Source organism: Artemia franciscana, chromosome 11 (genome assembly GCF_032884065.1).
Source record: "Artemia franciscana chromosome 11, ASM3288406v1, whole genome shotgun sequence".
NCBI lineage: Eukaryota > Metazoa > Arthropoda > Branchiopoda > Anostraca > Artemiidae > Artemia > Artemia franciscana.
Window position 1 is genome coordinate 11,876,350 of NC_088873.1, and position 24,999 is coordinate 11,901,348.

The 24,999-nt window shown below is 35.2% G+C and overlaps 1 protein-coding gene across 2 annotated transcripts; it reads left to right on the top strand.

Annotated features, from left to right (window-relative positions):
- Window positions 1-70: 70 nt before the first annotated feature.
- Window positions 71-24,326, top strand: LOC136032814 (E3 ubiquitin-protein ligase Hakai-like). Of its 2 annotated transcripts, none has more exons than XM_065713218.1 (6): window positions 71-176; window positions 6,438-6,622; window positions 9,934-10,122; window positions 13,459-13,719; window positions 17,850-18,070; window positions 24,035-24,326. In XM_065713218.1, exons 1-6 carry the CDS (start codon window positions 161-163, stop codon window positions 24,264-24,266), a joined length of 1,104 nt encoding a protein of 367 aa, XP_065569290.1. In that variant the 5' UTR covers window positions 71-160; the 3' UTR covers window positions 24,267-24,326. The 2 variants fall into 2 exon arrangements, with proteins under 2 accessions (XP_065569290.1, XP_065569289.1); XM_065713217.1 differs by lacking the exon at window positions 71-176 and adding an exon at window positions 1,154-1,205.
- Window positions 24,327-24,999: the final 673 nt, after the last annotated feature.

Here is a 24,999-nt window from a genome sequence, read left to right on the forward strand (position 1 = left end):
GTTAGAAAATTTGCAGAAAGATATGCAGTACTATATTACTAAAATGCAACAAAAATGTTATAATAACCTGTTAAATACCTGTAGCAAAGACTCGCCTGCAGTGAAGTGAACTTCTATCCCTAGAGTACTCTCTGAGGCAATTTATTTAAAATTTGAAGAAATGGACAATGCCGAATGTAGGATATGAAAGACTTTATAGAATACATGCTCAAAATTCATCATTCTTCCTAATTATGTTTTGAATTGATGGCTATAGCTGCAGCTAGTATACTAAATTGCAAATAAAGGAATCGGAGAAAGTAGTTGAGTTAGGCCAATACAACTTTAAGAGAGCCTAAATCTTGCCTGAGAATGCCTGTGGAAAAATTTACATCTCCAGCAAATATATACATGATTCTATTACAGGAACAGGGGCGTAGTGAACACACTACTCATTGTCTTAGTTAATGCTATTTCTGACAGTGGCAGATCTGGATCAAAATCTTGGGGGAGGCCCAATTTGACAAGGGTGCCAATAAGCTAAATCTTGGGGGGCCAATGTGACAAAGGTGCCAATAATTGACCAAATTAATGAATATTTTCTAAAACAGAGTAAAAAACAGAAGAAAAACAGGATAAGAGAACACCAGAAAAAATCTTGGGTGTAGGGTCCCCTTGCCCCCTGGATTTGCCAGTGCTTTCAAAGTATGGTAGAGTTAACTATAATAATTGTTTGCAACCATCACCCCAACTCTAGTGGTCTTAGGCCTTATGGCCCTAACCTATATATTTGTCTGGATGCTTTTTTCCTTTGTGAAAGGGGTTCCCCGACTTATCAAAACCAATAGACCCAATATCTAACTTGGCTATAAAATTTCAGATTTATTACATATCAAATAGGCCACTATTTAGAAATGGCTTATGAATATAAATAAAAACAGGGGTAGACATGATAGTACCATGAACAGAAACATGCTATATATTCTAAAGTATAAACTTCATTTTTTAAGTGTTTATTTTTGATTGTGTACAAACTGTAGGGCCAGATCATTAGAGAGAGGGTTCCATTTGCTAGTAAAAAGATTATAATTTATTTTGAAAGAGTATACAAAAGATGTCAAGTTGCATGTTCACCTTGTCCCTAGAGGACAATTGATGAAGATGAATAAAGACTTGGGAGCCTTGGATAATGAGTGTAAAGACAAGGCAGATAGTTTCTGTGACAGGTAAAGCTGGCTTAACTTAACTTTCAGAGCTGTATAAAAATGATTTATTTTGTTTTTTTCAATAGTATTATCATCCATATTAGGACAGAACTAAGGTAGATAGGCATAGAGTAAAGGTAATTCAAATAGAAGAATTTTGTTGTAGTGTTTCCTCATAGTTTTACACATAGCAACCATTATATTTGGAAATAGTGTTGATTTTGGAAATGATAAAAAAATAACAATATTAAAGTAATACAACATTGTACATGATGTTTAAAGTATGGTGGCTATGAAGTTATAGATAGATCATTGAAGATTAGGAATATGAAGTTTAGAAAAGGGAAATACCTAGTGATTTCAGGAATTCTTTAATTAAAACCCATTATGTGAAAGATGATGAGAGTGAGTGTGGTAATTGTAGATACATTAGTTTGATTTATTTAGGAAGCAAATTGTTTAGCATGATGATGCTAATTAGACATTTAGATGCTGTAAATGCAGTTTTAAAATAAGAGCAGTTTAGTTTCAATCCATCACAGAGATTGGGGATGTGTATGATGTATGAATACTAGTTGTTTTACTGTCAAATTAGGAGTTATACAGAGATATTTGTTATCCCTGTTTGTATAGATTATTTTATTGTACTTTTATTTTAAGAAACACAACAAAGGCTTTGTGAGGACAAAGTTTCAAATGGGAAGGTGAGACTCTCCTAGATTTTGATTATCAATCAAGTTGGATAGTTTCACTTGCATGAGTAGTGTTATTAGTAAAGAGGGTGAATACAGTGAAGATATAAAAAATATAATAGAAAAGCTGCAAGTTTTTTTTTTTTTTTAAGTAAGATGAAAGTAAGTAAGAATTTAAAGAATTTATTAAAATTTTTTTAATAAACTTAAAGAATTAAGTAAGAATTTAAAGAATTAAGAATGAAAGAATTTAAAGTAAGGGAAAAGTTTAGCTTTGAAATATGGGTGTTTAAATGGCCAAAGAAAATTTGCTAATTTTATTCCTTGGTAATTGTCTAAGGTCAGTTTTAGGTACTTATTTGCTTGGCTTTGTATAAAAAAAGGCTATACAAGAGTGTATTTTCTTCCCACTTTCTAGGGCAATAATGCACACAAGAAAAGCTAAGATGGCTAGGCCATATTTCATGGATGAACAATGATCGTTACCCAAGATTATGGTTTTGGCCATCCATCTGGGGCCAAGCAAAAAGCAGATTTTTTCTGATTTTTTTTTGTTTTTTTTTTACAAGCCATACCACCTTTCTTTGGCAAAACAAATAAGAGTTTCAATTATTAGACAGTGAAAAACAAATGAAAAAGTTCTGATTATTACAAAGACATGGACAGTCTGCTGCTGATGATGAAATACTAATACAGAAATACTGATTCCATTTAGGGAATAAGTATACCTAAATAGAATGAGAAGAGCTCACAAGAGTGAATTAAATGTAATTGGAACTACACAGAAGAGGGTAAAGAGTGAATTTCTAAATAGATCAAACAGTTTCTGGTAACAAACTGTACAGAGGAGTGTTGTGGATAATAGTAACCAAATCTCTAAAAGAAATTCAAACTTTAGCATAAAGAGCAAGGTGTTGGCAACCTCATTCATGCATGGAATAATTTCTGTTCGTTTTAATTTTTAATGTTGCTGCTTACTTTCAGTTGAAAAAACCTGTTTTTTTTTATTGAGCTAGAGTAGGGGTAACCACTGCTGTCTTTGTCTCAAATGACTTGAGGCTATGCAGATTTGTTTGTACTTGTAGTAGTATCAGGGATGGGAACTTGAAAGCACCTACCTATACTTCAAACTCTGAACTCAAGCCAATCATATATAATATCATTTGTTTTTTGTTGTAGTGGAGATCATCTAAGGAATGATAGCATCACAAATGCTGCTTATTTAAGCTCCCCCTGGTGGAATTGACAATAGAGTACAAGAAGTGTTTACACTTCAATGTGGGTATCAGATATTAGTAATATCCAGTATAAGTAGTAATTTCAATGATAAAAATAAAGAGTATGCCTACCATAATGGTTTATCAGAAACAAAGTGATTGATCTGTTTGTTTTTTTTCCACAGTAGTTAGTTGGAGTATCACTAGCTGTAATTTTTGGGGGATGATTTGGCAATATAATTTCCATACGAAGAAAGACTACGTCGTTTGAAGCTGCCAACACTGACATACCAAAGGAAAAGGGGTGATATGATTTTAACCAAGAAAATCCTTTCTAAAAACACCTTTCCCAGTCTCTTTGCACAGCCCTTGCATTCTGGTACTAGAGGACATTCAATGAAGCTCCCCATGCAGCATTCCACAAGTAGACATGGAAGTCATTTCTTCATCCAAAGAGTCATCAATCTGTGGAATCAACTGTCTGAGGAAACAGTTTCTGTAACTTCAACTGACACATTCAAATCCCACATTGATAAGGAATGGCTCTGCCAGGAGTTCCTTTACAATTGGGAATCTGCAGAGTCCTCCACAAGAGTCTAGATCAGCAATCACAATCTACACCAAACTAATTTTTTTCTTCAGTGGAGCATCACAAGGATGGAAAATCCTTATATCACTCCAAGCTGGGATTTAAGGTAATAGATAGGGGTATAATTTGGGTAATGTAATTTTACCAACTTGCTTGTCATTTTTCCAACTGCCCATCAGGTTATTACCCTGTTCAATCAATCCCCCTTGGGAAATAACCACTATAATAACAAAGTTCATCTTTTATTTCATTCATCATACCTCCATTTGTATAGGGTCCATTTGTAAAGATTTGTATAGGGTGTTTTTAGTTAAATGGAAAAAGTTTTGTAGTATTTTAAGGCTGTGAAAATAATTCTGTTGCATAAAAGAGGCAAGAAACACAATTTTTCAAACAAAAGACTGATCTGTATCCTTTTTTCCTCTCTAAAATGCATGAAAAAGTGACTGCATTTAGACTAATTGATTAATAAAAAAAATAATGAAGTTCTTATAAATACTCAATTTGATTTTGGGGAAAGACTGTCATCCGAATTGGCCACTATTAAACTTATTGAGTGTGAAAACAAGATATTTGAAGCAGGTTTAATGCTAGCTATTTTATTAAAGGATTAGAGAGGACTTTTGACACCATTGATCATCAGCAGTTATTGGTTAAGCTAAAGAAAGGAGAGACCTGTTTGACATGGTTTGAATATTGTTTGAATAACCAAAGATTGCAGTGAATTGTTCTTTAACATTTGTAGTTAGAGGGTAACCCACAGAATATCATGCAGTTCTATACTAATTCCTTTTTTATTTTTAATCTTAAGTAACTGGATTAAATATTACTTGTCTGTGGCTGGTATAATCCTTATTGTAGGTGTTACATTTTTTACTTTTAGTCACTCCATAAGCTGATCTATTTTTTGATAAAATGAGACAGAAAAAAAACAAATTTGAAGGAATAAAGATCAAGAGTAGGTTTTTTAAGGCTGACAAAAATACTGGACAAAAAAGGCTAATATTTTTTGGAAGACAACCACCTCCCTTCTTCAGCACTTTTAGAAGAAAATACCGAAAATGGGGATGAGAGATAAAACCAAACAACATGGTCATCCTACAGAAATAAAAAACTAATTGGAGAATTAAAGGCCTAAAAACCAAACAACATGGAAAACCGAAAAAACCCCAAAAAACAGACAACTGAGTGCCAAAACCATACCTCCTAGACACGCTACTCACCAACTACAATTAGCTAAATCCAAAGCTGTTTATCAGCACTAGTAAAAAACTGAATAACTGATTGGTGAAATGTTTGCCAAGCAAGCAAATGCATTTAGTTGTTCAGGGAAGCTTGTTACATGTTTGTGAATTTGTTAGTGCTTCTAATTTTTTGAATGCAAAAGGGATATAGGATTTATCTTAGGAATAGCATCTTGTTTGAGAAAACTTCAATAAAAATCACTTATTCTGAAGTCACCAGTACCTCTGGTCTCGAAAAGAAAAATTAAAAGAAACAAGATATAAAAATAAATTCTATACAATAAATTAAAAAAAATTCTTGCAACTGACAGTAAGTAGCAGCATTAAAACCTAAAATGGACAGAAATTATCCCGTACATAAGGGAGGTTGCCTCCTTTTCAACACCTTGCTTGTTATACTAAAGATTTTTAGTGCATTCAAAAAGCTTGTTGTTATAATCAAACAACCCCGTGTTTCAGCAGTTCTTCATATTCTGGACAAAATTTGAATATTCAGTCAAAATTATCATTGAATTGTAGTTTTGTTGGATAAGCTCTTCATTGCATTTTTTCATTATAATTTTGGATGGCTGGAGAGAGGTTGAAATCTTGCACGGCTTTGGACCTTCTATGCGGCTGAAACATGCAGTTTTTCCTATGCACTAAAAAATAAGCTGAACTAACCAAACCGGAAATGTGGAAATAGATAAAGAATAACATTGGGACCATGAGAGTCATAGGCTTTGTAAATTCAAAAATATAAATTAAAAAAAGACGAAGAAAAGTATGGGTCTTCTGCAGAACTCAATCAGGTAAGTCAAATGTGGAGCAAGGGAGGGTGTGCATTTACCCTCCTAGATTTTAGAAAATAGCTTTTTCTGCTATTGAAAAAATTGATAAAACAATATGATTACCCCTCCCTGGATTTTGAAAATATGTTTTGTCCCCTCTCCTCTCCCAAAAATGTTAGGGAATTGGTGCCACTGAACTTCATTGTCATTAATTATTTGCTCTTACATGCAGTTTTTAAATGACAGATAATAACAAATTTAGCCTCTAAATTTCTTATAATATATTTGAAGGGCAAACGTTATTGTGAGTTTTGTACTTATTATTGTATAAATTGCTTGTTATTTTGTGTTATACATTGTCTTAGAAGGGAGATGATGCCAGATTTTAACGCGGAAGCAGCATAAGTAAAGAGTGAGTGCTTTGGCAAGATATGCTTTTCCATCCTTCCATTCTGTAAAATGCTGAAGTTTAGACTATTGTAACATTAAACCTGTATCCGAAAATCCGAATAAAATAAATAGGAACACATTTAACCATTGGCCTTTTTTATTCCACAATAAAGGACATAATTATTTTCGTGTCTTCATTGCGTTTTTATCTGTTGTTGACTCAGGTTTCTCGTTGTGTTTTGAGCAGAAAATCCTTACGACATTTTTTTTAATTTTCAAGTAATTTATTACCTTTGATTTATATTGTATTCGACAATTGCTTTTGAATTATATTGTTTTTTTTTATTCTAGTGCTTGAAGCAGATATTACCAACTTGCAGGCTCCAACATTTACAACTTTAACCAGAGGCCCTTTGGAACCAATTACCAAATTGAAATGGGACCACAAAGTAAATTTGATTGGTCAAAAGGTTTCCAGTCCCATGGTGCATATATGTGAAAAGTGCAACAAACCTGTACTTATTTATGGACGAATGGTTTGTTGACAATTTTATTATTCTTCAATACCATTAATATAGGTCCAGCACTCAGAAGAGGCTTCGAAAACGTCATGAAATGTATATTTAGGCCTCCATGTTTATGGGGAAGGGTTTATTTGAAACAATTCCAGAAGAGCCCCCCATCCATCTATACAGACGTAGATAGCTCATCAAAGCGCAAAGCTGTTAGAGGCAAGCACAGCAGGATAAGCCATGTCAGGCCCTTGGTTATGTTTTCCTCAAGGGTTGCCACTTATTACATAAGAAGACCTATGAGCAGGCTGTGTTTTAACCACACTGTCTAGAGTTTAGATACATATCCACTGCTTAAAGATATGACATTGGTTGTACCTAACGAATATTACGTAGTATCATGGTTGCAGTGGTAGTTGCAACCTAGTAGGAACAAACCACAGCCCATAGTAACCAAAAGTTAAAAAACGGTTTAAAAAAAAACTGCCCAATGAAAGAATAATTGTCATCTGACACTGACTCAGGAATGGTGACTATTATTTCGGTTCGCCTTAAAAATAAAAGTTAACTGTGAAAAGAAATTTATTGTGATTTCGAAAAAAAGCCCCAAACCCCTCTAAAATGGCGTCAGATCCAAATGAAAAGTAAAACCGCAGGAAAGTTTAAAACACAAAAAACTTCACTAAAAAACGCTAAGAAAAAAAATTTCCCATGTGGTCGGCAGCATGCCGATAAGATAGTGCTGGTGAACAGGTAACATTCTAGTAAAAGGGATATTGGTTTAATTGAAGAAGGTAAGATCTCAATTTTTTACATTTTTGTGAATAAAAATGTAGAAATAATGTTAGTCAAGAAATACTTTCTGCTTAATAAAATTAAATTTACAAAGAAGTGTTTTGGGCCTCTTTAGCCACCCCAAAGTGCATTATAATGTCTAAATATGACTTGCATTTTATGCAAATATAACACACATTATAATACGTTTTATAGTTAAAATCAGTGGCGTCAATTGGAGGGGGGGGGGGTAAGAGGAACGTGTCTCCTTGTGTTTTTTCCCTCTTCCCTATAGATTTATAAAATACCTTGCAGCAATCAATACACTTGTCCATTTATCCATTTTATGTGGTCCAAATAGTTCTTAGCTTCCTTAAGAGCCATATTATAGCGCAGGAGATATAATTTTCCTCAAGTTCCCACTTTCTTTGGGCCCTTACTAGTAGAGGGAGGAGATTTTAGTTGTATTTTAGGATTTATCATACAGTTAAAATTGTGTTTAACCCTTCATTAGATTGATCTACAAATTAAGAGTTCAAGGAATATTCAATTTTTGGCATTTCCTCATTCTAAGTAAATTTTAGTGAAAATAATTCTAATGGAAATTCACTCTTTGCAAACTGTAAGGAGTGGCATGGATTTACAAAAATTAAAGGAGGGCAAAATCTAGGGATGGGGGCAAATTGTTTTTTCAGTATTCCAATGAAAATACCTAAAAAAGCATTTTCCAATGAAAGTACCCCTTGATAAAGGTATTTTCGAAATCTAGAGGGGAGCGGGGAAAACACTAGGAGCACGTGCCTCTTACCCCCCCCCCCCCAATTGACGCCACTGATATTAAGTATACAACGTATTATAATGTGTGTTATATTTGCATAAAATGCACGTTATATTTATGCATTATAACGCGCTTTGGGGTGGCTAAAGAGGCCCGAAACACTTCCTTTTAAATTTAATTTTATTAATCTGAAAATATTTCTTGACTTACATTATTTCTACATTTTCAGTCACAAAAATGTAAAAAATTGAGATTTTACCTTCTCTAATTAAACCAATGATGTTAAGCTGCAACCTAAATTCACTACAAGAAAATATTTACCACCTGATAACTGGTTACAAAAGTATCGGTCTAAGGGTCAACGCACTAAAGGCGGAGTTTGGGGAATTTTGTCCCTCGGCAAGCAAAGCAGTGGCCCTACCTATGTGACGGTTGAAGAAATGAAATTTTTCCCTGAAAATACAATGAAGTACCTGGGAATAACGTACGGTCATGATGTCAGAAGTTCTCGTTTACTGATAATCGAGAAAATTACCAAGAGTATTCATTCAAGTTACGGGAAGCTTGTCTCTCTGAAATTTAGCTCACACAGGAAGATTATTGCAAAGCGGTTGCTCTCCCTCACCTGCTATATGTATCTCCGCTACGGGACTGGTTCGCGCAAACTGACAGACTAAAACTCCGATCTGTATAGTGCAAATACCTCAAGTTTTTGCTTTGATATCCGCTCTACGAGAGAAACACATTCGTTCAAACATATCAAAATATTATCATTGTGCCGTCTACTGAAACAAGTGCAGAAAAAAAGGCGTTGGAAATATTGTTCGAGTTTTGCCTGTACATCTGATCTACGAGTGCGAATGAAGAAATTATTACTTAATTTTGTTTTTTGATGCTCAGTGTTCTTGTTTTTCCTTTTTTTTGTATTACTCCGCTTTTCTCTTTTTTTTTGTATGAGCGGGCAAAAATAAAATTAATATTATCATTTCATTAAAAACTGACAAATGTGATGGTTAGCTGCATAAGTGTTCCCAGCTTTTTTTCAAAACTGGGGGATTGATTTGAAACTCTCAGAAGCTTTTTTTTTGGTGGGACTTATAATTTTGTGATTTGGGGAAGAGTGTAGAGTAAAAGAGTATGTGCTATACACTTGTTTAAATGCCTATCGTAAAAATAAATAATCAATGATAATCAGGCAAGGAGCTTCTTAGAAGACATGCTTTAAAAAAATGTGAAAACTCTCTCCTGGGGACCAGATAGTTTGTTTTTATTCCTCGCCCCGGAAGAAAAATTTATAAGATCCTTTCTACCCTCCACCTTAAAAAAAAGGTTTTTCCTGGAAGTTTCAATATATTTGCCCAGCTGGGTAGAAAAAAAGACGGGGTATACTTGCATAATTACGCCTGAAATTCGTAACCTTTTAACGAAAGCTACTAACCGTATGCTATTTCTTTAAACTGTATATATTGCTTCCTTGCCTTCAAGGATATAAAGACAAATATCCCCATGTAATGATCGAACCAACTAACTCTGACGCTGGAACTGCTCCCGAGAAATACTTGCTTCAATTAATAGCATCAAGTGTTTGTTTTCAGGTCAGTGAATTGCTTGGACTTGGAAACACATACAAAATGTACAAAGTAAGATTGGTTTATGATATCCACCCCACGTCTTTAGTCGCTGGTAGCTGGTACATTTATACCAGCTTTACTATTTATATTTTATTATGTGAATGTTCTTATTATTTATATTTTGTATTATTCTATTATGTTGTATTTTTTAGATTCCTTGCCGTCATGCCTTTTGCTTTAGTTGTGCTAAAGATCAAGATCAAAAATGTATGCGCTGTAATGATAAAGTGGCCAGAGTCGAGCAAGCTGTCATTGGCAATGTCTTTATGTGTACTCACGGTGGGTCAAAGTATGGACAGGATGGTTGCAGACGCACTTACCTATCTGGTAGGGACTTGCAGGTAAGATTCATTCAATAAGATTTGGCTTGTTGCAGAATATCTTTCAGTTAGGCTAGAAACAAAAAATTCAAAAACACCTTAACTTTGGATTTCAATACGTTCATGTGGCTATGCCGTTTGACCTATGTGATTGTATGGATGAGTAGGGTTAAGGCCTCATTCAAGTGCTGGTCTATATTAATCACTAATTTAGGAAAACAGTCTTCCTTTTCTCCTTCTGTCTCTTTTTTTTTTTTTTTTTTTTTGTGTTTGTGCTGTTGCATTGGTGATTTATCTTTTCATGATAAATATATATATATATATATATATATATATATATATATATATATATATATACATATATATATATATATATATATATATATATATATATATATATATATATATATATATATATATATATATATATATATATATATATATATATATATATATATATATCCCTGTGTCCCGGTCGTCATTTGTGTCCCGGTCTGTATATACATTCGTTTTTGAATTGGTATATGATGAAATAAATTTTTGTGTTTTTCCCCTTTTTTTCTTTTTAGTTTTTTTTTGGTTTTTACTTTTTTTTCTTTTTAGTTTTTTTGTAGTTTTTACCTTTTTAGTTTTTTTATTTTTGTTTTTTTTTAGTTTTGGTTTTCTCCTTTATTTTTCAGTTTTTTTCCTTTTTTTATTTTTTTCCCTTTTTATTTTTTTTAGTTTTTTAGCTTTTTTAGTTTTTTATTAGTTTTTAAGTTTTTTTTCTTTTTATTTTTTGTAGTTTTTACCTTTTTTTTAGTTTTTTTAGTTTTTTTTTACTTATGTCCTGGTCGTCATTTATACTCCCTGTGTCTCGGTCGTCATTTGTGTCCCGGTGCTTTGTTGATGGTGATTGCTAATCGAACATTCCTTGTGTTCCGGTCGCTTTCTTTTTGAGTGTCCCGGTCGTCATTTATATTCCCTATGTCCCGGTCGTCATTTGTGTCCCGATGTCCCGGTCTGTAATTTCGTCAGTCGGAAACATGACGTCAGTCGACACACAAACATGACGTCACTCGACACACACACACACACACAGACAACTTATTTTTATATATATAGATATATATATATATATATATATAAGGTCTTGTATATATATGTATCTCTTAAAAACCAGGAAAAATCAGGATGGTTGCAGACACACTTATCTGTCTGGCAGGGACTTGCAGGACTTTCTACCTGTGATTATTAGGTTCCCCATACTTTGTACTATATTAGCACTTTTTCCAGAGTTTTTTCAAACTTTCCATCGGTTTTGTGCTTTTTGGGCGCTTTTGAGCGCGCAAATTTGTACTTTGACAACCAGACTCGAGCTGTTGCTCGTAAAGACATACAAAGACATTCAATCAACTGAAACAAATCACTTAAAATCAAATTAATCCATCAATACCTTTAAAAATAGAACTTAGAAGGTGAAATTGTTTTGAGAGTTTTTCTAGCTTCAGTGATTCCAGAATGTAGATTCTGGCTGTTGGAAAATCCCTCGGTGGGATTAATTGTCCCACCATTAGTACGCACTTTCTATTCTGTTGTAATGCCAAGTGAATCCTCTAGTATTTTGGAGACCTGTTCATATTAGTTTCGGGTTCTTGTTACTTATTGAATTTGAGGAATAACCCTGTAAGCTTATCACTTTGCATATTTGTTTCAAAAATTAGCATTGACACATCCCCCCTCCCCTTATACGTTACGTTCTAAGAGGGGTCGAGTTTTAATACACCAGCCGGTTTTCAAGTCATCCGATGAAAAAGAGGTCTTCGCGTGGTCAAATAGTCTGTTCGCTTTAGTTTCGATTTGAAGTGAAAATGTTTTGCTGCCTGATCCGAACAAACGGAATTAAAAAGAACAAAATGTTTTCAAAAAGATATAATAGAAATTTTTCATTTGGTTGCCTATGAGCCTTCAAAATGACTGAGTAATAATGGAAAAGGCTACTAAATGGAGTTCTTGACGTAAGCTTTCATCACAAGCCCCTTTCGGTTTAACGGCATTATTTCCGTCTTATTCCCCTAGTCTCAAGTATTAGCGGTCCTGTTTCCTTCAGGGCAGGGAAAGACTATCAATGACTTTCATAAGACTATCAAAAGCTCCAATAGAGGCAAATTCGTTTTTTTGTCAAGTAAAAGAGAGCAGACAATAAAAAAACCGCCAAAACAAAAGACAAATGTAGAAAACTAATAAAAAGAACTACGTTAAAATGGTGGCTGAAAAAATAAATTAGTAATATATAAAGTAAAAAAAAATAGTGTTTCAAAATTAATAAAGTAACTATTACACAATAAATAGCAAAAATGAAAGAGGGGGCAAATAAATAGACCTATGGTATTATTGATAAACGACGGTCACAAGTTAAATAAAAGAAAATAGGGGTTGGAGGCCTGGTGTCGATGAATAGTGTTTTAAGGACGGGGGTCAGCGGTGTGACTCTGTAAACTCAGCCAAAGGTGACACAGCTCCAAATGGGTACCTAGAAAAGTCTGGGTAGGGGGGACACACTGGAAGCGTTGGATAATCTACCCCCAACCTAGCATAGCACTCCTGATCGAAGGCAGAATATCAAGAGATCGGCAACTTCGCCACGCAGACTATTGCCCTGCATGCTGAAAAAGTGTTTTTTGTAAGTTGCTAGAAAAAGTGTTGAGTAGTTTGACTGTAGAATCACCAACTAAAGTTGTCTTTGACTTTTCACAGGTGCATCAATTTCCGGAGCCTTTTTAAAGCCTTTTTTCTCTCCAAGTTCCTTTATGAAGTTTAAAGTTCTTTTCATTAAGCGTCTTAGTTAATCGTTACTATATTCAACACAGCACGTTTTAACTCGTTATTAATTAACATTTTATTCAACACAGCACATTTTATTTGCTTAATATAAATTAAAACGAATTACCTTTGACATTCAATCTTTTTTATACTGCAACTATAATGTAACGAATTACATATAGCCATTTACATTATTCCACAGCCTAATCAGGTAGAAACCTGTTTCTGCCCTTTGACAATTTAGTTTATTTTTATTCACTTATGACTCATTATTATCTTATTTCCTTCACTTATTATTTTATTTACTTATTATCTGTTATGCTTATCCAGTGACAAAAAATTGTATTTGTATGCTTTCTTCGATAGGCTATTTTTTTGCGTTTTCTGGGAAGATTTACTAATTCCATTTTTATTCATGCATTTGAGCTGAAATTTAGGCATTGCATTGCGACATGGCTCATTTACGTTAGATAAAAGCCATAGTCTTGTGCCAGGACTTAACGTAAGAGACCCGAAGGAATTCTCAGTTAGAGAAATATCTTATTTTTCTTTCAGGCCCATATTAATCACCGGCATTTAAAAAATCAGAAAGTGCCAAACGTCGCTCAGGCAGCACAAGCGGCGCAAGCTTCGAACCCTCAAAGCGCAGTTAAAGATATAGCCATTATGAAGGAGATGTATTTAAAGCAACAACGGCTGGTAAATGCTCCTGATTTGCAGAAGAAGGAGAAAGCACCACAACTTGTCCCACAGGAGTTGCGACAGCATCCTGAAGCTAGGGGACAACAGGAAGCTCGGAGGACTATGCCACCACAGGTAACAGTTACGACACTCGGTAGTAACTGATAAAGTCCACGTTGAGGCTAAAACCCAAATTTTGCACAAGTCTTCCGGTATACATAATGCTGACTTGAGAGGGAGAGGGAGACAAAGGGTGTAGATCTATCAGTGGTCAAAGCTCTGGCTTAGATTCTAACTTTTTGAGTTCGCAAACCCCATTTCATATAGCCAACACAAGACAAATTTTATCGGTGCGATAACAATCCCATACAAGCTTTAAATAAATTGATATGCAATGTATATATAAATATATTTCTCGAAATTCTTATAAAGTTTGTTTTCGCAACTAACTTTTATTTTTAAGATTAATCGAAATCATAGTTGCCATTCCTGAATCAGTTTCAAATGTCAATTGTCCTAACTCGTCAGTTTTTCTTTTAAAACATATTTTTAAGTTTTCGGTTACTAGGGACTACAGTTCCCTCTTTACTAATTTTTTGTATATAATCACTTTTAATAAATTTTACTTGATACCGCCATCATATAGTCCCGTATGGCTCCCAAAAAATGCAATTTGTCTTTTATTTCTGGAATGGAAAGGCTGGACAGGGCGCTAGAACATCACATAGATGGTGCTCATTCATAAACTGATTTTGATATCTAATCGCTTCTTATAAAGCCAACTTGATAATGCCATCCTAAAGCGCCACAAGGCACAAAAAAATTGCACTTTGCGAACATTTATGGAAGAATATTTAAAAAAAAATAAAGATAGCAAAACAGGACCTTTTCCAATGAAAAGACTCCATAAAAAGGTTGAAACTAGAGTTGAAAATTAAAATGAACAAAATTAAACCTTCGCATTTTATGCAACATATTTTTGTAAAGCTACAGGCTCCAAACCTACTGCAAATCTACTCCGAATTTGTTTGAATCTACAGGCTCCTGATCTTTCCCTACATTTGTAGAATTCTAAAAGTTTAGTGCTTTACTGAAAACTAAGCTTCCTGAAGTTTTTCATAGAGTTAAAAACGTGCTTAAAATTTAATGATTTCATGGCCGGTAAAATACTATCGAGAGCTTTATGAATTAATGTTTTATTTTTTGCAGGCCACTTAAACATTTTCCTACTTCTATTCCCGTTTTGTTGCGTTAGATATGTGTTTTCAGTAAAGTGCCAGTTTTAGCTTTGAAGGCACCTGGAATAACGTTTCACCCTATTTTTGTTGCGTGTTTACGCTTCTATATTAAAAGGAAAATTTTTCCCTTTTTTTAAAAGTTTTATTTTAGTAATTTCCGTTAATAAACAAATCTAATAGTTATTGAATATATAATTTTTCCTTAGATTTTTAGAATTGTGGTCTGAAACCTCTTTAACGTACAGGAGACCAAGATCAACTGAATTTTCTCTTTGAAAATTGAAATTTAACGGTAATAACGTTGACGCAATTTCTGAAGCCTCTATTGTTAAACAGAAAATAACACTATTTGGAGCGATGAACATGCGTCTTTTCTTTATGGATGATAATCAGAAAATCATCTATTATAAGTTTAATTCACCAAGAAGTCGTATATTAATCCGCAAAGATGCTCCATTATATTGTACTTGTTTCCTGCTTAGGTGTTTTACTTGTCGACTGGAAATCTACCTCTTCTAGGCTTTTCTAAAGTAATTCCAACAAAATTTTGAATCTATAAGGTCTTTGATGTCTACAATCTAATATTTTAAGCCGTTTTGTTTTAATACTATTGATATTGCGGTCTGTGAAATCTTTGGTTTGCACACTTTCACTTTTTTCGATACGGTTGTGTAATTTTTCATTGTGTTTAGACTACATCTACTACTACTAACAACTCACTGCAGCACCAAGTCGCCTGAGACCAGCTGCGCAAGCTCCTCCTCCACTCCAATCTATTTAAAGCTTCATTATTTACTGCCTCCCAAAAGCTCCAATTCCCTTTAAATCCTTTCTTATGAAGGATTCCTACTCTATTCCCATTCCATTCGGGAACGACCTGATTTTTGCTTTGACACAGATAAATGACCAAAAAGAACAATCATCGGGAATCAGTCATCCTTTATCCGGAAAACGCATCCTAGCCCTTTCATCTTTTCTTTCATTAGAACCCTAGGAAGGGGGGGGGGGTAGAACCACTTTATCTTTAGGTAAGTTTGAACTCACCACTTTGACCGTGAGAGGGAATCTTCTGTGCCTTCGTTTCGGTATTAAGACCCTGTCTGTTCCCCGATTATATTCAATCATCCCCAAACCCTACCTTCCCGCCCGCAACAAACTGTCCCTTATAAAATCCAAAAAGTCCCCAAAATTGACTCCCGTCCCTATTAAACATGAAAGATATCGCAAGGATTTTGTTCTGAGTTTTGTTGAATTGTATAATAGCATGGAAAACCAGTCATTAATTCTTTTTTTTTGTTTTTGATTATTTAATAAGTTTTTACTTTATTTTTGAATGGATTTTAGACTGACGTGATATAAGGTCATTATATGATTCAAGTCTAATAGTATAAAATGTTTGTTTTACACCTAGGCTACTCTATTACAAAAATATCTACTGTTGATCCCTATTTTTTTATTCATAAATTTTGTCAGTTCGCTTTATATATGATAGGTATAAGAAAAAAAAGGAGGGGGTAAGTCTTTAGTAGAGTGAATAGTTAATTTAAAAAAGTCTTCCAAATGTAAAAGCTAAAATTAAACAAGTAGGGCTGTTTTTTTTTTATTACAATCTATTCGGTTATAATTATATTTATAGGGGGGAGGGATAGACATAAACAGGATATGGAAGAAAAATGTAAAGTTAATTATCCCTCTCCGTTGAAAAATGGTTACTGGGTTTTGTTCATATTATGACACAGGGGCTATCATGTTTTGAGCAATTTAGTGTAATTAAATGTTGTTCAGAAAGTATAGTATGAATTTGTTTCCAAAAATTATAACCGCAATTATATAAATATTTGCAATCATAAGGTGGAGTCCTCGATGTCCCTCACGTATCTTAGACTGCCTATTGGTAGAACCGTGAAGTCTACTCGAGATGGACTTATCAGCCATTTATAAATCAAAGTCGTAAGGCATATGGAGTGCTTTTATCGCGCAAATTGAAATATAATCGACAGATCCTAGCCCGCCTCTATTAAATTTTTGCAAGCCCCCCACCTTCTTGCACTTTCCCCTTTTTGGCCCATATTTACAGCGACTGATGTGAAATTGGTAAAATTCTAGTTGATTGACTTTTGGCTATCTTGGAAAGGGGTTAGGTTAGGAAAATGAAACTTTCAGGGATGAAAACAACACTTTACCTTAATTTTCAGTTACCAGTTGCCTTTTCTCTGCCTTTAGTTCTGAAAATGCAGTTCCTGTTATTTGAGTTGAATTCTGAGCCATATCAATGTTTTTTTTTTTCAAAATTTAGGAAATGTATTTGCACATCTTTAAAACCTTATAAATTGGGATTGAGCAAAGTTGTGAAGCGGAAAAATTTTTTTTTGTACTTCATTCAAGCAAAAGATCTGTTTTGCAAGATTTCACTTTTATATTACACATATTTTTAAAGGTCATCAAAGGTCAGCGCTCTCTAGAGGGAGAAGGAGTGGAGGTGGATACTTCAAAATACCTTCCAGGGAAATAATTTAGCCTTTAGAATCATCCTTGAAAGTTTCCTTTTCCTAACCTAACCCCTTTCCGAGATAGCCAAAAGTCAATCAACTAGAATTTTACCAATATATCCAATCAATTTATTATAAGTATGCCAAGTTTTTACTGAAGTCGCCACTTCAGCGGGTAAAAGATCGGCGTGATCGGTTTTCGGCGGGCTTGGATACTATCATAGTTTATACTTTGCTATGGTATAATTTAGTGTGTGGTGCCTCATGTGTTGTATATATTTAGTTAATGTGGATTTATTGGTTTATGTATTTAGGCTAATGTGGATTTGCTGTTTTTTCTTGCTTCCTTGTTTGTTTTCTTTTTTCCTTTTCTTATTAATTTATACTCCATTTAAGACAATTTCTTTTTTTGTCCGACTAATGGGAAATAAATTTATCATCATCATCATAATATTATATAATTTATTCTATATTCTCAATTTAATGTAGAAATGACATTTTTTTGTGGATAAAAGAAAATATGAATAATTTATTTTAGGTATCGCCACAGCCAACAGCTGGACATCCACCCATTAACCAAATACCTGTTTTAACAACAAGGAATCCTAATTTGGTCACTGTACCTATTCAAGAGCTACCAGCTCAACAAATGAATCAACCTCCAATAAGATTCCCTCCTGGATATCAGCCAGGCCAGCCAATGCCTGGATTCAGCTTCCCTCCTGGCCAAGGACCGCCTTTAAGTCAGGCACATTACCGGTAAGTTCTTAGTTTGATTCTGTTCTATATCTTAAGCTTATAAAATCCGTTACGAAATAGTTTTTTTTCTCCTGGTATCAGAATATTCCTTCTTTAGGGTTGGGGGAAATTGTCACATTAGTCGACCTAAATCCCCTAGTATTTAATTGAAATTCGCGAAACAGAATAGGCTCATCCAGTCATAGATGCAATTCTGAATGCCGACCCTTGATAGTTAGTTGACAACATCCTTCAGAAAATATTCTGAAACACCCCCATGGAAAACATACCCAGTCCTAGTGATTCTGCGATTAATACAGACATACATTTAAGGCCGTGATTAATTGAACTGATAGAACTCGAAAATCCCATGTTAAAATCGAAAATTTATATTTAAAAAGTATTCAAGTGTTTATTGGTGGAAGATACCGCCTTTAATATCAGGCCGTAGCTTCTTGAAGATGCCACAAAATGTTTGCTAGGATTTTGATCTATTTCCTCGAATTGCTTAGAAATCTTAGAAAATGTCTCGCTCTTTTTCACAAGTGTACTCTATAAAGGATATTGCTTTTAGAACAAAATTGGTACTATCATGAGCAGAAGACAATAATCTGTAAGATGAATACAACCGTTTTTCGATGTATTTTCCTGTTTTCTAACAGTCCCATAGAATATTTTCAGCTACCTGAAATTTTTACAAGTTTTTTCCCAGAAAGAATCGTTTCCGATCGTCGATAATACCCCTAGAGACCAAATTGACAAGCTGGTATAATTAACCTGCTATTTAGAAGGGTTACTACTATTAGTGCTGTTAGAAGGGTTTTTGACAATTGACGGTCTCTAGAGAATTGAGGGACAGAAGGCTACCCTAACTTTGATTTTGAACCTCGATGTGTTCAAGTTCACTTAATCACGGCCTTAAAGACTCTTCAACTCGTCAAGACTGGATAAGCACCAAAACTTTCTGGAAGTACGCATTGATGGCTCACTGAAAGAGGGCAGAACAGATGAAGCAATTGTTGTACCCTTGTTATGGGAAAATGTAATGTGCTCCCTGGTGGTTTGTCCATACAGCCACTAGAAATCAATCACCAAAGAAAAACTTTCTGAAAGTGCACAATGATGACTCAGTGAAAGAGGGCAGAGCTGCTGCAGCTATTGTTGTATCCAGCTATCGAAAAATGTGATGGTAATGCGCTCCCAGGTGGCTTGTCCATACAATCGCCAGAAATCAGTCACCATAGAAAAACTATTTGGAAGTGCGCATTAATGGATCAGCGAAAGAGGACAGAGCAGTTGCAGCTATTGTTGCACCCCAGCTGCCAAAAAATGTAACGTGTTCCTAGATGGCTTGTCCATACAGTCGCTCACTTGTAAATTTTTTTTGGAAGTGCACATTGGTGGATCAGCGAAAGAGGACAGAGCAGTTGCAGCTATTGTTGCACCCCAGCTGCCAAAAAATGTAATGTGCTCCCAGATGCTTTGTCCATACAGTCGCCAGAAATCAATCACACTAGAAAATTTTTTTGAAAGTGCACATTGATGGATCAGCGAAAGAGGACAGAGCAGTTGCAGCTATTGTTGCACCCCAGCTGCCAAAAAATGTAATGTGCTCCCAGATGCTTTGTCCATACAGTCGCCAGAAATCAATCACACTAGAAAATTTTATTGAAAGTGCACATTGATGGATCAGCGAAAGAGGACAGAGCAGTTGCAGCTATTGTTGCACCCCAGCTGCCAAAAAATGTAATGTGCTCCCAGATGCTTTGTCCATACAGTCGCCAGAAATCAATCACACTAGAAAATTTTATTGAAAGTGCACATTGATGGATCAGCGAAAGAGGACAGAGCAGTTGCAGCTATTGTTGCACCCCAGCTGCCAAAAAATGTAATGTGCTCCCAGATGCTTTGTCCATACAGTCGCCAGAAATCAATCACACTAGAAAATTTTATTGAAAGTGCACATTGATGGATCAGCGAAAGAGGACAGAGCAGTTGCAGCTATTGTTGCACCCCAGCTGCCAAAAAATGTAATTTGCTCCCAGATGCTTTGTCCATACAGTCGCCAGAAATCAATCACACCTGTAAATTTTTTTGAAAGTGCACATTGATGGATCAGCGGAAGAGGACAGAGCATGCGCAGCTATTGTTGCACCCCAGCTGCCAAAAAATGTAATGTGCTCCCAGATGCTTTGTCCATACAGTCGCCAGAAATCAATCACACTAAAAAATTTTTTCGAAAGTGCACATTGATGGATCAGCGAAAGAGGACAGAGCAGTTGCAGCTATTGTTGCACTCCAGTTACCAAAAAATGTAATGTGCTCCCAGATGATTTGTCCATACAGTCGCCAGAAATCAATCACACTAGAAATTTTTTTTGAAAGTGCACATTGATCGATCAGCGAAAGAGGACAGAGCAGTTATTGTTGCACCCCAGCTACCAAAAAATATAATGTGCTCCCAGATGCTTTGTTCATACAGTCGCCAGAAATCAATCACACTAGAAATCTTTTTTGAAAGTGCACATTGATGGATCAGCGAAAGAGGACAGAGCAGTTGCAGCTATTGTTGCACCCCAGCTGCCAAAAAATGTAATGTGCTCCCAGATGCTTTGTCCATACAGTCGCCAGAAATCAATCACACTAGAAAATTTTATTGAAAGTGCACATTGATGGATCAGCGAAAGAGGACAGAGCAGTTGCAGCTATTGTTGCACCCCAGCTGCCAAAAAATGTAATTTGCTCCCAGATGCTTTGTCCATAAAGTCGCCAGAAATCAATCACACTAGAAAATTTTATTGAAAGTGCACATTGATGGATCAGCGAAAGAGGAGAGAGCATGTGCAGCTATTGTTGCACCCCAGCTACCAAAAAATGTAATGTGCTCCCAGATGCTTTGTCCGTACAGTCGCTAGAAATCAATCAAACTAGAATTTTTTTTTTTAAAGTGCACATTGATGGATCAGCGGAAGAGGACAGAGCATGCGCAGCTATTGTTGCACCCCAGCTGCCAAAAAATGTAATGTGCTCCCAGATGGCTTGTCCATACAGTCGCCAGAAATCAATCACACCTGTAAATTTTTTTGAAAGTGCACATTGATGGATCAGCGGAAGAGGACAGAGCATGCGCAGCTATTGTTGCACCCCAGCTGCCAAAAAATGTAATGTGCTCCCAGATGGCTTGTCCATACAGTCGCCAGAAATCAATCACACCTGTAAATTTTTTTGAAAGTGCACATTGATGGATCAGCGAAAGAGGACAGAGCAGGTGCAGCTATTTTTGCACTCCAGCTGTAAATTTTAGCATTATAAAATTGCTGCAAAATTTAGTATAGAACCAATGCGAAGGTAATATCAAATTACTGCAAAACTTGGTATAGAACCAATACGAGAGTAATATAAAATTACCAAGAAATTTGGTATAGAACCAATACGAGATTAATATAAAATTACTACGAAATTCGGTATAGAACCAATACGAGAGTAATATAATAGTACTACGAAATTTGGTATTGAACCAATACGAGTAATATAAAATTACTGCACAATTTGGTATAGAACCAATACTAGAGTAATATAAAATTACCGCAAGATTTAGTACCGAGCCAATGCGAGAGTAATATAAAATTACTGTAAAGTTTGGTTTTGAACCAATACGAGTGTTATGTATAACTACTGCGAAATTTGGTATAAAATCGATGTGAGAGTAATGTAGAATTACTGCAAAATTCGGTGTTAACCGGAGCCCTCACTCCACTGAATGGTGTCCTGTAGAGCCGGGACTTGAAACCTCGGCCGCCCTGACAAGACTAGCGCTTACCCACTTTTTTATAGGACACAGGAAGACTATTAAGTCCAACCGATCCACACAAATTCCTCTTTATCGCTGCATCACCGATAGGCTGCCTTAGAACAAACGGAATATTCTTTCAGAGCTGAGTTGCGTATGCTATTTGAATTTAAAATTTATTGGAATTGCTTCTGACCAATATCAAAAATTAGTCATACGGCAATTAGCAAACCGACAAGGTATCTTTATCTAAAAGTCCAATTTCATTTACTATTTTTTAAGTAATTAATCTGTTAATTAATTCAATTTCAATAAAAATTCACTTTAAGTGTTAAAAATAACACCGTAAATAAAAAAACTGATTTTTCACTTCCTTAACTTTTTCACACGGCGAAGTTTAATCTTGAATAAAGATTTACCTCGTCACAAATGGAACTTGTTTCAGTATCTCACTTCTAAACAACAGTTTGTACCCGATTAATTTCTCCATATTCCAATAAATTATTCTAACTTGAAAAATCCTTTCTTTATTCTGAAACAGACAAATTTCAACTAACCAAAATGAATCACAACAAAGTTCATTATAGTTCAGTTCAGTCATCTTGACGCTCGATGACGCAATAACACAATAACGCAATATACAAAAAGACTTCACATAGAAAAAGATTAACTACACCTATCATTGAATAGTCAATAATGAACAAATTTCTAGAAATACACATTGATGGCTTAGTGAAAGAGGGCAGAGCAGGTACGGCCATTGTTATATTGTTTTTGCGACTATACGGCCATAGTCGCAAAAAATTTGTCACTAATGAAAAACTTTCTTGAAGTACACACTGATGACTCATGGAGAGAGGGCAGAGCAGGTGCAGCAATTGTTATATCTCAGCTATCAAAAAATGTTCCCAGATGGCTTGCCTATACAGTCGCTAGAAATTAGTGACCAATGAAAAACTTTCTAGAAGTACACATTGATGGCTCAGTGAAAGAGGGCAGTGCAAGTGCAGCCATTGTTGTATCCCATCTACCGATAAATGTAATGTGCTCCCAGATGGCTTGCCCATACAGTCGCCAGAAATTAGTGACCAATGAAAAACTTTCTAGAAGTACGCATTGACAGCCCAGGGAAAGAGCTGATACAGCCATTGTTGTGCCCCAGCGATTGAAGGGTGAATGTAAGCAGAAGGCTCCCTGATGGTTTGTCTGTACAGTCACAAAAAATTATAGCAATAGTCGAACACATGAGATCTATCGAGATCTCCAACAGTAGCAGAGGAAGATCCACTTTCAGCACATCTCTAGTTAGCAAATAATCAGAGATAACGATCAAACTGACTCCACTACCTTATAGGTAAAGAATATCCAGTTGTTCCAGAATAGACCCTTCACACTGAGACGTCTTGCGCCATAGATTCAAATGGTAGGCATTTTTATGTTATTAGGAATTCAAGGCCTAAGGTCTTACATATTCACCTAGGCCTCTGCTGTATCAAGCCTCATATGAAAGCCACAGCATCACCTTTTTGACAGCAATTTAACTTGTAAAATGGTGAATGTCCTAAGAGAAGATCTAAATGAGCATAATCTCCGAAGCTCAACCAATAGAAAGAAAAGAAAATGTTTTCGGTTAATAATGAATGTCGTGAAGTCATTGTGCATTAGCTAAATGAAGCGAGACATCGAGAAGAATTCCGAAGAATTCTTAATTTCCTAATTCATTACTAATGGGAATTGGCGACTCTTTAAGAGTTTGACCTTATGGGTTACAATCAGTGGTCCAGAAGACGCCTAAATTCAATGGTTAACGTGAACTTAACTAGAAGACATTTTCAAAAGCTTCTATTTGAGCGGCTTTTAATATTTCTGTGCGAGTTATTTCTTCTATTTTTTTTTTATTTCCGTGTTCACTTTATTTTGTTTGTGGCGGGCTTTCAACTATATTATGTTTTTGCAAATTTTCTGTTTCCCATTTTCTAGTAGTATAGCTTTTTTATTTTATAATTTTAAATTTTATTATTACTAGTGTTATTACTTGTTATGTTCCTGCTATTACTATTTTGTTGTTTATCTTTTTTATATCTTCATTATCTCTTTATTTTCTTCATTTCAGGATTCCCGAATGGCAAATTCATGCATTGTAGCTACAAAGAATATTTTCGTGAGTTTTTGTGATCAATTTTTGTCTTTTTCAGGCAGCCTCCTCCAAATCCGTTTTTCCCTGGACAACAACCGAGATTTCCACCAAACTTCCAAGCAAAGTCTCCAAACTTTGATCAAGCTGCTCAGTTTCGACCACCAGGTCCAGGACCAAGTCACCCAGGGCCAAACCATCCTGGGACTGGTCATCCAAGGTCAGGCCATCCAGGGCCGGGACATCCGGGACCGGGCCAAGCTTGGTCCGGTCAACCGCAATTTTATCGCTGAATTTTATTTAGACTTACTCTTTTATGTCTCTTACTAATATATCTTGTTTGCTATTACGTCTTTGACGCTTGAGCATGTTTTTTGTCAGACTTGTGGATTTGGAGCATGGAATGTGCTCCAAATAGACTCACCCTTAATTTAATTCCCTGTTTTATCTTTGAGTTACTGTCTCGTAACTCCACTTTATATGGAGCAAAATCGTGGAGCACTTATGTGTTTTTGGAAATAAATTTGTGTTAAATGTATGACTTACTTACTTCCCCCCGGAGAATTCTCCAAATGAAAAATTGAGTAGAAAAGGGGAAATAAAGACAAATAAAAAGAATGAAGGAACAAAGGGATTATGACAATTCTACCTACATTCCAAAATCCGATATATTCAATACATCGTGCAGAATCAAACAGTTCGTGGTAACGAACTATAAGTAAGAAGCGACTCGACCAATAGTAACCTAAACTCTAAAAAAACAATTTTGAAAAAAATTAATACATCTGAAGAATTGTTTTTTATGCTGATTCCAAATATATTAAGTTCATCAAGTTTAGAGTTACACATCAAACGCCACAAGCCTTAAAATATTTTTCTGATTTTCGAAAAATAAGAAAAACATCTCCAGGAAGGGAATTGAACGTAATAAAAATTTTACCATCAGGTTCAGTATATTAGACAATCCTACTTTGGAGGCTTCAAGCCCCTATCTAAAAAATGTTGAAATTTTTATTTTTTACAGAA

Coding starts and splice junctions, on each gene's coding strand:
- LOC136032814 (XM_065713217.1), top strand. CDS start 1,169: ATGAGTGTAAAGACAAGGCAGATAGTTTCTGTGACAG. Junction 6,623..9,933: donor TACTTATTTATGGACGAATG/GTTTGTTGACAA, acceptor TGTATTTTTTAG/ATTCCTTGCCGTCATGCCTT. Junction 18,071..24,034: donor TTAAGTCAGGCACATTACCG/GTAAGTTCTTAG, acceptor TGTCTTTTTCAG/GCAGCCTCCTCCAAATCCGT.